The sequence below is a fragment of the Varanus komodoensis genome, unplaced genomic scaffold (assembly GCF_004798865.1).
Source record: "Varanus komodoensis strain SLA01 unplaced genomic scaffold, ASM479886v1 scaffold47, whole genome shotgun sequence".
Taxonomy (NCBI): domain Eukaryota; kingdom Metazoa; phylum Chordata; class Lepidosauria; order Squamata; family Varanidae; genus Varanus; species Varanus komodoensis.
The window spans coordinates 81,258-96,610 of NW_025336045.1; the positions used below are offsets into that span (position 1 = coordinate 81,258).

At 41.3% G+C, this 15,353-nt stretch overlaps 1 protein-coding gene across 1 annotated transcript in view; it reads right to left on the reverse strand.

Moving 5' to 3' along the window:
* Nucleotides 1-1,011: 1,011 nt before the first annotated feature.
* ITGAV (integrin subunit alpha V) overlaps nt 1,012-15,353 on the reverse strand; it is a 71,659-nt gene continuing 57,317 nt past the window's right edge. Inside the window, exons 21-30 of the mRNA XM_044445111.1 lie at nt 14,626-14,718; nt 14,357-14,436; nt 12,364-12,444; nt 11,815-11,920; nt 10,079-10,237; nt 9,134-9,250; nt 5,897-6,010; nt 5,694-5,804; nt 3,349-3,471; nt 1,012-3,002 (exon numbers count right to left, since the gene is read on the reverse strand). Of these exons, the coding sequence (XP_044301046.1) occupies nt 2,907-3,002; nt 3,349-3,471; nt 5,694-5,804; nt 5,897-6,010; nt 9,134-9,250; nt 10,079-10,237; nt 11,815-11,920; nt 12,364-12,444; nt 14,357-14,436; nt 14,626-14,718 (1,080 nt within the window). The 3' untranslated portion in view covers nt 1,012-2,906. The remainder of the gene's footprint in view (nt 3,003-3,348; nt 3,472-5,693; nt 5,805-5,896; nt 6,011-9,133; nt 9,251-10,078; nt 10,238-11,814; nt 11,921-12,363; nt 12,445-14,356; nt 14,437-14,625; nt 14,719-15,353) is intronic.

Consider the following 15,353-nt stretch of genomic DNA (forward strand, 5'->3'; position numbering starts at 1 on the left):
GAAGTTGGGGGCAATAACAACAGTTTTGTATATATCACATAATCTTAGTTCTACCACATTTTTTAACTTGACCACAACTACATTCACTTAAATTAATCTACTGAGCTCACTAAACTGTGGAAAAAGAAGAAATTGCTGGTTGTAATTACCTAATAATTACTATCTGACATGGCTAATGGACTGCTACTTAATGTATCATAAGAAAATGTATGCATCTGCTTTTTGAAATATCCTGTATATTGCTGGGTACTTTTAACAACAACTCTCAATTTGACTGAGAACTCAATTTATGCTGCAGTTCTATGCACACTTTCCTTGTAGCAACAAGGGGGACTTACCTCTGAATAGCCGTGTATAAGAGTGTACCGTTGAGGAAGAAAATTTCACTGACAGCTGAGATTGGATATGGGACAAAAATATACTTAGGCTTTTTCACCTTTGGATGCATTAGTTTCTACATTGTACAAAATATATATACTTTATAAAAATGTTACCTGTAAAGGACTTATAACTGTAATGGAACTTATTTTATTTGATCTATTTCTATGACCCTTTCTCCCTGAAAGCACATTTACATACAATACAAACTCATTCCTCTAAATTGCCTGAGAGATCTCCACAAGAGGACCCTCAGATACACTGGAGTGCTTGAGTTACAGTGTTCTTGGCCAAATGGGAGAACACACTGTGAAAAGGGCAGACCAAAAGTATTAAATTAAAAAATCAACTGTATTTTGCAATTGAGCATTATACCTATTATTCTAGAGTTTTTCTTCCGTAGGGTCAATATAACAAAGTATCACTGCAAGTATCAATACAAAAGCAAGAGGTTCTTACTGTCTTGAAACTTGTATGCTTACTTGTACTGTCAAGTGATGCCTGCATGAAAAATCATCACAGATCTGACATGGGAGATAAAACTTTATCGTCTGCTCACATCACTTTGAACTCAGTGTTTTGCTGTGCCTGTTCGTACATTTAGCTATGAGTTATCAACTATATAATATAGCTGTAATCAATAGAATTCAGTCCTTTAATAATTTTCCTTATGAAACTATAGATTAAGAAACTTGATAAAATTTCTCAGTGATTCAGAACAACACAACTTGGATAAATCACCTTTGATAAGTGCAGATGCTTTTATAGTCCCAGTCAACAGTTTTATTGCTATACAAAGACATACCCTTTCAATTTCACAGTAGATAGTCATATGGCACTTGGAAGGAAAGACCAGGTGCCCAAGACCAAGCCTTAGGACTCAACCTTACAGTTGCTGTTTTGTGCTTGGCCTCAATAGTCTCTCTTCTCCTGAAAAGCTGTTCATGAGAGAGCTTCAGTTCCTGGACAGTGATCTCCCCTGAGCTTTAGGCTTCCTTGCATAAAGCAAATCCTGGCAAGAATCCCAGAAACCTTAAGTTGTGCTCCACAGCCTCTGAAATGCATGGCAACACTCTTATTCACTGCAATATTATAAATCAGTCCTTAAGGCTCTTTGTTGGTAACAGTTCAGTGGGCTATGCAGCTACAGGTTTCCTGACAGCTATTCCAGAAGAAAGCTCTTTCCTTCCATTACTCCACCGTTTTCAGCTACTGTGAGTTTTAAAAATGTATTGCAATGTCCAAGAGGGAGCTCCAACAGAGACGGCATTATACAGACCCTTCCTGTCGCCCCTGGATTGCAGTTAGGACTGTTTGGCTACTCCTACCACCTGTCTGCACCTTAGTTCTATACTGGGATTTATTTAGCTGCATGATTACAAATGCAAAATCCAAGATCTGGCCCTCTTCAACAACTTACATTTAATTTTAAAAAGAAGGAGAAACAGGTTTCTACTTGCATACTTGTGGAGAAGCACAAATAATTGTGGGACATGTCTACAAGGGGCATTGTTTAGGGTGGGGTAGAGCTGGGTTTTTAGTAGTGAAGTACCTTTACTGCTCTGCACATCTTCCTAACACTTGCCATTGCTACAATTGCATCTCACTCAAACAATTTCTTCCCCTGCCTTTCCTCTTCCTGCTTATCCTCTGACAAACCTCATTTTGCTAGCAGGAATTCCATGCTATTTGAAACCCTGGGTTGTGAAAAGCAGAATTAATTATGCAAACTAAAGGCAAAGCCATATATAATTTGCATAATTTATTCCAAATGCAAAATTTTATTTTCCTTGCACAGAATTTGAAGTGCAGAAATTTGAAGTGCAGAAATCATCAAGAAGACTAGAAAAAATATCAGGAAATGTTTGCACAAATCAAGCACTTCCCTCATGCTACACAGAACTGGGGTTTTAGTACCTAGAAAAGAGGCTAAAGATCTCCCATCAAAATCTGGAAGCCAAAGTACATCTTCCCTATGAAAGAAGTGGACAGCAATGTTTTAAATGATACCATAGTACAGAGACAGCATAGTCCTCTTCTGTGATAGGCTTATTGGAAGAGACAACGGAAGCAGAGCTGTGCATCGCTCCATTGCATTTTCCCCTAGTTAGATATTCCTGGTTTGAAAGTGTAGTGCCAGATCAGTACTTCAAAGAGCTGCGGAGTACCTTGCACAAGTCCAGTTGGGAAGGGTCAACAGCAGGTCTTCAATTAGTGTCCATGTAGTTCATTAATAGATGAAGCAGCTGCAAGCTTGCAAAGTCTGTAGTAGTTCAAGTTGTACCAATCAATAAACTTTTGCTTTAAAAAATGTTTGCCCTTTGGGGCTGGATAAGCAGAATTGTGGCACTAAAATATGCTTATCCTTGCACATGTATTAGTCACATACATGAATGGCATTAATCAGTGGGAAGTGGGAATATATTGCTCTCATTTGATAGTTAACTTTAGACATTTGCAGTGCAGTTCTGGATTGAAGATGTTGGCCACTGTAAAACCTTTTGGCAAATGGCACGGCTAAACTCTGCTTAAGCTTCTGATGTCCCTTCTCCATTTTCATGAGGCTGCAGCTGTTCCCTTTCTTGTTCTTCCTGAGGTGGTCTCACGCGCTTGAAGAAGCCCACCTGTAATGTTGAGCAAATACAGAGCACACCGGGAACAAAATAACATCTTCAAAAGAAAGATCCTCATCATCCTCTCCCCCCACATGTGCAAAACCATTATTGTGGTTCGGTCTCGATTATGGTCAAGAAATGGAACCTGGGATGGGTCCATGAAGGTGGGTAGACTGCCCAATTTACTAAGCAGTCCTGAAACTGGAGACCACATTGCTACGAATGTTTTGATTACTTTGTTGGTCGACCAGTGAGTTAGGAAGGCCCAAGGATACTTCTGTAAAGAGACATTTAACGTCTGATTTTCAACTGTAGCCAAAAACATGAGCAAGGATTACTGAAATACTCCACTTACCTTGTACATTATAAAGACTAGGAGGCCCAAAAGTAATAATCCTGCTAAGACAGCTAGTGCAATTACCCATGCTTGCACTGCCATAGGTGCTGGCTGCATTCCCCACAAGATATTTGTGGTAACCTAATGGACAAAATAAAAAGTGACAATCTGCGTTACAGAGAAATAATGTAGAATTATCAGAGGTATGCTCTGAAATTTCATCACAACCTAATGCAAAGATTTGTATGGTTTACTGGGAGCCTGAAAAATTATTATTTATTAGATTTGTTTAAAAGCTGCCCATTAGCAACATGCTCTCTGAAACTGATATAATGAAGGTCAAGGAAAGAGGTTTTACAGGCCTATGACAGAGACTGTGTGTATACTGAAATTCCACAGGGGCAGATTCTGGTACTGCCTGCAGAATTCAGAGTTCTGAGAATTTCAGCTTTCATGTAAAGAAAAAAGTACAAGCTTCTTATGTCCTTGACAGCCCAAGAAAAAAGCCTGCTGAAGTCGGATTGTGGCTGAAAAATTTTTCCAGTGATTGTAGGATTGTAGGGTTTAGTGCCCTATGACAGCATAATCAAAGTTAAACAAATAATACTATGGGCTGGTTCATATAACTACACCTAAGTGAAAAAGTTATGGCAGCTTATTTCCCCTGTCATGTGTGTTGGCTGGATTTTTCCAATTATGCTCATGTGTGTAGCTTGCCACATCATCTAAGCCTGGTCCACATGGGTTATTTGAGGGTGCTGCCACTGCAAACAAGCCATGGTCCCTGGGTTCAGATGATATGATAAGCCACACCAGCAAAAGTAATTAAGGAAATCTGGCTGGCACACACTTGCCAAGTATGCTGAGATTGCATGACGTACGAATGAATGACAGAACAAACTATGCAGAATAAGGATTTGCAAATTTCCTTGATTTATAGAGTTTAGGCAGTTTGCAGAATCCAGTTTTGAATGGAGAAACTGGATTGACATTCTGTATTATGGCAATCTATAGAAGCATATATTCTGTAAATGCAGATGACTAACCCACATACCTATTTCAAAGACAGCCTAACCTAAGCTTTGAAAGCCTGGAAGTGATCCAAGAAGATGTGAATGAGCAAAAGGGCAGCAGACGTGTTTAGTTTAAAGTGGTTCTCTTTTTTAAGCTATTATTCTTTTTATTTATTTATTTATTTATTTATTTATTTATTACAATATTTATGCATATTTCATCACATAGCTGTCAAGCTGGTATACTAAGACAATATTAGAATCAGGAGCTCTGTTCCCTGTTACAGCTTTGGGAAGTTCTAGATAAATAACAGCTTGATAAGTGCCTTGTACAGGTCAGTCCTTTGCATGTTTACTGAGAAATAAATCCTACCATGTTGAATGAGGCTTAGGTGCACACAGATAGGACTGAAGCCCTAGCTTCTTTATACAGCATTATACTGGAGAAGATGCAGTCAGACTGGTCCATCCAAGGACAGAACAGCATAATTGTTTTCCTGCAATTTCCTCAGGATTGAACACGTGATATTTGTCTATGGCAATTCATTACACATGATTCATTCATTCATTCATTCATTCATTCATTGATATATCCTGGCATGTGCATAAAATGGCCCATACCACTTGACCGAACAAGATAATATGGTAGCAAAACCAGCTTGGATTCTGAGTTTGTTCCTGCCTCAAGCCCCCGTGCTCCAGTGCACTGGGCAATCCTCCAGACTGGGGGAGGATCTGAAAAAAATGTTGCCACTGGCCTCCACCCCTGGACCGAAAATCAACACACTTAATTCCTCCATCAATGGAAGGAGCCCTTCCTTTTCCTGAAGGCCATATTGAGAGCCAGGCTAATGACATAAATGAGGGTCAACTAGAAACCATGTTGTGTTTTCAGGCTTTGAAGGAGATACATTTGCTGAAGTGTATGTTAGCCAGCTCAAGGCTGCATCCTTCCCCTAGCTGCATTTATCTGGCAGTATTCTTAGCTGGCCCGTCTTCTGAGTAAACATGGATAGCATTGCACCGCCTGTTATTTGCTGACTGAACTGCCTGCCTACCAGGTTTGTGTGAATGCTATTCGGTATGCCAGTGCCAGTCCTACCGAAACAACCGAGACAAGTGTGGTGCAGCAGGCTGAGGAGCACTTCTAAAGCTTTTAATTGAAGGCTGGAATTTAATTAAAATCTTAAGCTGCATGCGATCAAATAGAATAAGCCCTACAATCAACTATTTAATATTGCTTAGGATAAATGTCGGAAGCTGATCAGTTGTGTGTTTCATTTTGATTACTCTTTTCAGCTTAATTATGGTGGCCTGGATCAAACTAATTTTAACTATCAAGCAGCTTACTATTGTAGAATTCTGGACGTCTTCAGGAAAGGGAAGATTCTTGTAGGGGAATTCAATAACACTGAAAGAAGCAGATGACTTGAGAGAATAGGAATGGTTCTGGTTTTCTTTCTGTGGTGGGAATAAAGGAGAAAAAAATGTCAGATCAAAACCTTTATCTGACATGGCAGGCAAAAGTTGTGGAAATAGTAACAGATGCTCACATTCATGAAGGTCTGAGTCCAAAGGCGAGATTTTAAATATAGAATTGCAGTCTTCCCCCTCTCTAGACGACCAACTTGGCAGAATATCTTTAAACATTCAGCAGTTCCACATCCCTAAGATTAAAAAAAGACGTGTGGGGAAGGTTAAGTATAAATTTTCACATTTTATCTTCTAATGCAACTGGTAACACACAATTATCCACACATATTACTTCCAGATTTATTTCTTAGGTCTGTGGTGTTTAACGTAGCTACATATTCAAGCTATGAACTTCTGAGCAGAAGAATAGGCTATAACATCCATAAATGAAATTACAGCAGCAGCAGCAACAGTTAAATGGTAATAACTGTGAGTTAAATAGCTGAGCTGAACTGTGGGCAGCCATCATTTTGAACATGCAACCCCTGATCAGGGGCCATTGGAGCTTGCACTGTGTTGGGCAAAACTGACCACCATGGGTTATCTGAGAGTTAAAGAACCCTCAAATAAGTCTCAATCAGTAGTGGGGTTGTACCAATGTTGTTTATCCCTTATATAATCCATGATCAGGGGTTCTAAACCACCCACAGAGCTTCGGCTATGGGTGGTACAGAAATGAAATTAATAATAACTAAATAATAATAACAATGGCCACACATGGTCGGACCCTATCATGCAAACTGGCTCAAGGCATCTTATTATATAACTGTTTTCCTAAGGGACTCTACAAAAACCCAGAATGCAGGTTTGTTTTGCCCATTTTCACCCTCAGTTAACCATCCATGTAACATGTCAAAGAGAGAAGAGTAAGGATGCTACTTTCACTGTTCATCCCGTCTGCAACAATGATGTCCTTTTCGAACACAGGAGGCATCACCCTTGAGCAGAGAGAGCACATGGCAGAAAGATAAGTCGTCAGCACCTTCTTTAAGCATTCCAGTGTCCTTGACTTTGCCATTCCTGGAAATGCTTTGAACAATGAGTCATTTGTCAAGCCGACAAATCAGTTGTAGTGGCTTGCACATCGTGCATCACGGGCTTCTGAAGTGCAATAAACATGAGGCATTAAATCACCTCTAGCCAGGGCTATTAAAATCCAATACCTGCTGCCCTGCAGAGATGAAAGTAATGCTGCACTTCCTCCATTTTCTCCTGATCATCGAAAAGACTTGAGGTAGCTGCATTTCAAATTGCCATTAAGGTATGTATGTATGTATTTATTTGATCAATATCCCACTTTTTTTCTTACGAAGAACTTAAAGCAGCTTTCATCATTTTCCTCTTCCTGCTCTCAGGCTTATCCCAACAACTGCCCTGTGGGGTAGGTTGGGCTGAGAGTCTGTGACTGGCCCAAAGTCACCCAGCTGGCTCCATGGTTGAGCAGGGACTAGAACCCAGATCACCTGAGTCCCAGTCCCATGCTCTGAACCACCGCATTGCTGGCATCAAAGCAGTAGTGAACTGGATGTGACAAAAGTATGATGTTTGATTATGACCCAGTCTTAGAATTTTGTCATTTTTGCAGATGCAAGTCATACATATCATGAAACCCATACTCTGTAAAGTCTGTGCATGCTTGTAAGCTTGAGCTACATCCATGTGTTCTGAGAAGTATCTTTGCATGCTCCATCTGAGTCCAATGGCGCAAATGTTTATAAATCATCCACTATAAGGATTCTTTGTCACAGGGGTCATGAGTTGAGAACCTTGGGGAATTAGAACTCCAAAGCTCAGGATTTTTGGGCACTGTGGACCGGTAAAAATAACATAATAAGTGATATATGCTGTCCTTGCATCACTGTGAAATGCCCCCAAGAATCTTGCAGAGACTCTTAAAGTGAATATACTTCTAACTAAGCATTAAAAAACCCTCCGGCAAATACTGGTGGCCAATTAACTGCACTGCTGGTTGGATAATTTATAGCCCTATTGAAAGCAGAACCAGAGAAAGGAGGAGTGCATCGTTTCAGACTGCTTGCTGCAACTGTTTGCATTGTACCATTACTGTTGATTCTGTTAATTTACTGGGCTGTAATTCATAGTGGGAATTTGCTAGTTCCCTCTGTAGGTTGCAAGTTTCAAGAGTGCTTGAATACAACAACCCGGCACCACCCCGCTCAAAGCACGTGAAGGCAAAATTATGTGTACTCCTATATCTCTGCGTCCCTTCATGTTAACCATCAAATAGAGGGGGCAATACAAATTTCTGCTACATGCAAAACACAACACCCCACCACACATACACAGACTACACAAGTGCACACAGAAAGCAAAGGAAGCTGTACTGACCAAAAGGGGGGGGGGAATCAAAAGAAAAGTATCCAAACCTTTATCACTGTGATACTTTTATCAAGCCAACTCTCTTTGGCTGGACAGCACATTGGGAACATTTAGAGTATTGTAGGCTGTCTCAGAAAGTGGCTGGTATGGGGGCTTGTCCACTCATAAAATGGTGGCCACCATGGACATGGCTAGTCACAAAACTGTAATTTCTCAGAAGACAACCAGGAAGTCTACAAGGCAAGTATGCAAAGCAACTTTTTTGAACCCAAATAAAGGTGGCACTTCATTTTGTAGTACATTAGCATCCTAGGTGATTTTTAAAAATTTTAAGAAATAGAATAAAAGCTAAGAGGAACAAGAAGTTTCATGGGCCTCAAGTTTGGTGGGCACCATCCTGGAAAACCCGTTCTTGTCGCATTTGCCAAACTATGGTGTGTGTTTCTGGTTGCTATTGATAGCCTCACTCCCCAGGCTTAAATCCAAGGATGATCCAAGGAATTAAGTGTCTTAACCATTCAGAGGCACACTTCTGAGCACCTCACTCATTGAGGAAGAGATGTACAAATGTCCCTTTTTGAAGGTTTGCATTAGTCAGAATGTATGGGCTTACATGTGTACCCAAATTTCAAGACTCTGCTCATTCAGAAACATCAAAACAAGCCTGTGACTGAATGAGTTATGCAGTGAGCAACAGGCATCTTTTCTATAACTACAAGAGGTAGGCAGAGACAAAGAAAGCTGATACACAGAAAAGTTCAGAAACAATTCCACTAGTTTGCTCAGCTTGCTCATTTTTCTCTCTCCTAACTTCCCTAATGCATCTGCCATTCATGGTCAACCAGGTCAACAAGTTTCTAACAGTATTTGGTTTATAGAACAATCATTTACGATGCAGTCAGTGTTTCAAAAATTCTGTCTTTTCCTAAAACATGCCAAGCAATCATTTGCAAAGAGACTGACATAAAGACATTTACCAAAGTTTGCACATCGCCCTCGCCCTCAGCAGCACTTAGGTCCCGCCGGTTGATGTTGTGATCACGGTTATCTTCTCCATGAACTGTTTCATTCTTTTCATCATGGGGAGATGACACCTGTGGCATCAAAAGTGGTTTAGTTATTGGTACAGTTCTTCCAGTTTGTGAATGGATGTTCCACAGAAAACAGTGGAACATGAGAAATATGGACAAAGCAAGCCTCTGCACATCAAAGCAAGGGTGGACAACATGGCAGATCATTTATGTGACAGGAATCAGTTGGCAGGTCCCAGGGCCATGCAACTCTCACTCTCGTGTCCTCCACCATGGCTGAGGGAGAGTTGGGAAGCTTTTGCTTCATTTTTCATTAACTGCAGTCTGTCATGTCATTGAAACCTGACAAATCTGGCTTGTTTCAACAAAACCAAAGTTACAACTGATCCACGTCAAGAGTTCCACCATGGCTAACTGGAATCAGAAGTGGAAGCGTTTTATTGTCTCCTTCTTGCAGCCACACTAGAGGAAGAGAAAAGAGGGAGTGCACAAACCCTGGTTTATTCCTGTCCTGATGCATCAAAGTGTACCTGGACACCAAAATGCAACAATTAGGTTGCTTCCAGTGTTAGACAACCCAAGATGATATGCTATGTCAGAGGCAACTGATTTTTTTCAATTTGGGTTCCCCCATTCAATCTCCAGAGATGCTGGAGTGCACCTTTCCAATTGTGTATTGAAGATGTTTCCTGGGCAGCTTTTACAGATGGATTATTGCTCATATCAACATTTATCAACTCAGCGCCAGAGCTCTGCAAACCAATGTCCCATTCAAAGTGTAAGATACTTTTCCCCAGGTGATGAGTATCATTATTAATAATCACCTTCACTGCCTAAGACATATAAGACAAATTGCTTGGAATATAGATCATCCAGAGGCTATCAGCTTACCTTAATTTTAAATGGATTAATTTCCATATCAGAAGTGCAGTTCATAGGCCCTTCAATTTCATACTTCATAATATACAAAAGGGTGTTATTGTTGTACTTATATGGCCACTGAAGATTGAGCATCACCTTGCTGAAGGCACTTGGGCCATTATTTCTGAGCTGTTAAGCAGAAGGAAAAAGGAAATGATCGTGAAGAACTCTCTCATCTCTTTGTATGGTTATAAGAGCAGGCCTATGTGCACAGCTAAACAGTTCTGTGCTGTTTACCTCTGAAAACAAGGATTGTAAGCACAGTCTTCACCAGTCTGGTGCCTTCCGGATGTGCTAGACTGTATCTTCCACCATTCTGGGAGTTCAGTTCAAGGCTGAGCTAAGTTTAGAGTGCCTAACTTAGAAAAAAGGTAAGTAAAGGGAGATGTGACAGAAGTGCTGAAAATTATGCATGGTGTGGAGGAAGTGGAGAGGGAAACATTTTTCTTCCTCTCCCATAACACTTGAACTCAGATCATCCCATGAAGCTGATTGGTGGGATGTTTAGGGCAGATAAGAGGAAATACTTCTTCACATAATGCACAGTTAAACTATGCAATTCACTGCCAGAGGAAGAGGTTGATGGCCACCAATTTGGATGGCTTTAAAAGGGGACTGGACTAATTCATGAAAAAGGGGCTACTAGCCTTGCTGACGGTGTGCCATCTCCTTTATCAAAGGTGGCATACCTGCCACATACCAGCTGCTGAGGATCTTGAGGGATCCTGTGGACAGCAGTTTGCTACTGTGTGAACAAAATGCTGAACTGGATGGACCACTGGTCCAATCCAGCATAACTTTTCTTATGTTCTTCTGTTGTTACGTTCTAACTTGAAGTAACTATCTTGAAGCAGTGCAGCATAGTGAGGAATTGTGCCATCCCACTTCTACAATTTAAGGTGCTGGTGATATCTATAAAGCCCTAAACGGCTTGGGTCCGGGATACCTGAAGGAGTGCCTTCTTCCCTATGTGCCCTCCCGCCCCCTGAGGTCTGAGGTGGAGGCCCTGCTCCAGGAGCCCTCCTTGAAAGAGATTAGGAGGGTAACGACCCAGAGGAGGGCCTTCTCAGCGGTGGTGCCCTGACAATGGAATACGCTCCCAGAGAGGTTCGCCTGGTGTGGACGTTATATTCTTTTTGGCATCAGGCAAAACCCTTTTTATTTTCCCATTATTTTAATGTTTAATTGATCTTAACTGGGGTTTTAGTATTTAATTGTTGGATGCTACAGTGTTTGTTTTATTCTACTCATTTTTTGTAAGCCATCCCAAGTAGTGGACGGGTTAGAAAAGCTTTTAATAAATAAATAAAACAGGCCTTAGAAAGGTAAATCCTACTTTCCTGCCATATTTTTCTGCCCAGCCACTCGACATTCTTGCACTCCACTTTTGTGGTGAGAATTGCCCTTCTGGGGAGTAGGTATATTCATACAGGGGTGAAATTAGGCAGGCCATTAAAATATACCAGTAGTCCAACCTACCAACCTGTGACACCAGCCCTGGAGAGAAGCATGGTCTTCTTGCAAGATAGCACCAAGAGGACAAACCGTCTTTGAAAGGCTCAGCAGAATCTGGTAGGCCTGACTCGACCTACCCTTTCAAAGCAGGTTTGTCAGCTTGTAAGCTGAGTTGCTACAGGAGAGAAGGAAAGTTCTCCATTTCTAGCAGGCATCATGTCTTGGTCCCAATCTTGAGAACAAACTTTTACCTCATAGATGTGTTGAACTAGAGGCCCGATGTCATCCTCTGTTTCTGGACTCTCCTTGGGCTGCCAGTTGGGAATTGGCAGAAAGATGTGATCAGGGGAAGAGACCCTAAGTTGTGTAAGAGAGACAGAAAGATCATCAGAGACTGAGCATGTGACCTGCGCCACACAAAGGGGAAATAAAGGCAGATGGTAGCTCAGCTGGTTATCTGAAGAAGTGTCTCTTCCCATATGTGCCCACCTAGACTCAAAGCCATCACCTAAGGTCCTTCCCAGGGAGTCCCCTCGGAAGGACATGAAGAGGGTGGCTACGAGGAGAAAGGCCTTCTTAGTAGTGGCACCCCCACTCTAGAACCAGCTCCCCAAAGAGGTTTGGCTGGCACCCTGTGTTTTACTGCTGTTATTTTATGCTTGTAGTATGTTTGTCTATTTCAATATTATTGTTTCATTGTGTATGTAGTTGTTATTAGATGTTGTAAGCTGCTCAGAGAGTCATTCTGGCTAATGGACAAGGTAGAAATTTAATAAATAAATAAACAAGTCAGCACTCACCCTCTGATCTCGACAGCTGCTAAGATGGCCAGGTCCGCCTGGTACGATGCCACCGGGCTTACATTGTTGAACAAGTTAGAGCTGTAAAACAAGGCAATTACTCAGCAAGACTCAAGTTATGTACTGCCATCAGAGTCAGAAGCTTTGAGTATGCTCAAAAAGCTCTTTGGAAATCCAGTAGGGTATCTCAAGTGAGTTGTTACTTCTGTGGCACATGAAGAGAGACTGACACCTTCATTCTTTTATGTGATTATTGTTTTATGAACTTCCAAGCATTATATTACAACCAGCACCCTAATGCAGCAGTGGGGGGCACTTTTAAACAATTTCAGAAGTCTCAGGGGCTGCAGGCAATATAGATGAGTCACACTTCTCAAAAAACAAACAAACAAACACCATGTTTTTGCTTAACACTTTTACTGCAAGGGACTAAAGCTTAGAAGAGACATTTTAATCTATTAGAACCAGTGCAGAGTTTGGAAGCTGGCTCCCGCTTATAGCATCATGGCTCAAAACCATTGCCAGCCTCCACTGAAGGCAGTTCTCTTTTTTTTTTTTTCACCGCTGGGGCAGTGGGAAGTGAGTGATTTGAAAATCCTATGGCTCTTGGACCAAAGGATTGTATGTTTAGTTATTACCTGATATTTGCAGATAGCATCATCTGTTTTTGTCCCAGACACCAAAATATGCTAGACTATCCCTGGGCAGATGTTTCATCCTCATTGAACTTTTAAGGAAATAATTTGAAATAGAACTCCATCCATTATGCACACACACACACCTCTCTTCTTTATTGCTCTTTCCCGTTTATGAGCCTTGCAAATCAATGCCTTCCTGTTATATAGTATGTGAACAGCTACGCTGAACACCTACATCTTTGCAGTTAAAAATAATGCATTAGCCATGCTGGCCTGACTAATGTTACACACGCTGTATGTTACTGAGAACAGGCTTTGGTAGAGAAACAGTGGTCAATCTTTTAAATTACAAAGGCCACAAGCATAGGAAAACCCTCATTATACTATTAATGACACCCAAAGGGGGAATTAATGGTATGAAAATAGAAATATATGAGTTGGATCTAGTCTTAGTCATATTTAGAGTCATACCTGAACATTGACTGGTACATGACGGGACACGTTAACTGTCTGCATCAGGACCAGTCTCTTCCTGCAATAATTTCAGTGGTTTAAACTGTTTTACATTTTGTATGTTAAAACTCTTGTACCATGTTTTATCTTGCATTTGTGGCTTGTAATCTTGTGAAGTGCCTGGAAAGGCTCAAATGAAAATAGTCGTCATACGAGTAAATAAAGTGGGCACACAGCAATTTGTGGGACTTAGGTGAGCCATGAAATTAAATTAGTTGGGGAGGGGCCAGAGCTCAGTAACAGAGCGTGTGTTGTCCATGTAGCAGGGCTAAGTTCAGTTCTCAGCATCCCCAGGTAAGGCTGGGAAACAGTCCCACCTGGAACCTTGGAGAGCCCTTGCTGACCAGACTGGGCCAGACAGACCAAGGGACTGATCCAGCATAAGGCAGCCTCCTTTGTTCCCAGGGCTGCCTTCTTCCACTGATTTCAGTGTACTGGAAGCACATAACTGGGCCCAGTCTTACTTTCTACATTGAAAGCATAACAGTGACACCGTAATATTATTTCAGGGTTCCTCTCATCTACTTTTAGGGTGTTATCCATCTGTTAGGGGATGATAATGGTAGCAGCAGCAGTGTTTTAGCACCTCAGAAACAAATATGGTTAGTATATAGGTAAGTAATCACACACAGTGCTGGGGAAAGTTGAAGGTGGAAGATGAAAAGGAAGACCAAATAAGAGATGGATCGATTACGTCAAGGAAGCCACAGCCTTGAATTTGGAAGAGCTGAGCAGGACTATCATGCATAAGGCATTCTAGATGGCTTTCATTCATAGGTCAGAGATGACTTGATGGCACAGAACAACAAAAACGAATGACACACTATGTAAGTGCTTCTTACCTACGTATTTGTAGGTCAAATTTTACAAAGGTATCCATTTCAGATTCTTGATGAACACTAAAATGAAGACCTGCTGAGAGCTTTAACAAAGAAAAAGACATTCAGGATTTAGCATGCGACAGGCAGAGACACTGGCTCAAATCCACTCTGACTTATAAAACTAACCAAACATCAAACTATAACGCTGCCTCTTTTTAGATAGTGGCCCCAATCCAGTAATCTCCTTTCGGTTTGTCAATAGCAACAAGCAAGCAGTCACTCATTCTTACTTTTGTTCCCGCTTTCATAGGATTTCCAAGGTCACAGACAACCAGTCGAGTTTGATTCTCAGTTTTAAACGCACATGAGAGCCTTGCTAATGCCTGCAGCAAAACAAAGTGAAACTTTTTCTAAGAACAGTACAGTACTTCCATTCCCTTAAAAAATTGAAATAAAAAGCCAAAATGCATACACAAAACTTTCCAGTCTTGTTAGTCTCAGTTCCAAAAGATTTTTGCAGGCATATATAAAACAGCAAAAGCTATTCTTCACTCAGTTACAAACTGTGCTACTGTCTTGTTCAGGCATTCAAGAGAATATGTAAGGGCTCAAAGTAGATACCAAGATGGGGTCCTAAGCCCCTGCACCACCCTCTGTGTCTTCAGGTGGACTGCTCCCACCCCCCTCAGTTCAGGCCTTGCCATGTGGAACAAAGAAGGTCTGAACATGCTCAAGGGACTAAATCTAGAACTCCCTTTCTGAACTCGGTTTCATTTTCCTTCCTTTCAGACATGTCATTGTTCAAGGACACCATTATATGGTTATTATACAGAGAGGCTGACTGCTGCAGTTCACAGACGATATCAAAGTCCAATGCAATGGGTTGCCGTCTGCTCCAGGGAGTGTTTACTCAGACACACATCACAGCTTGATCAATGGACCTTCACTTCCTTGCAGACCAGGGCTAGAATGTCTTTCAGCCAGAGGACTAATTCCATGTTGGCAAAGAACTGGGGGC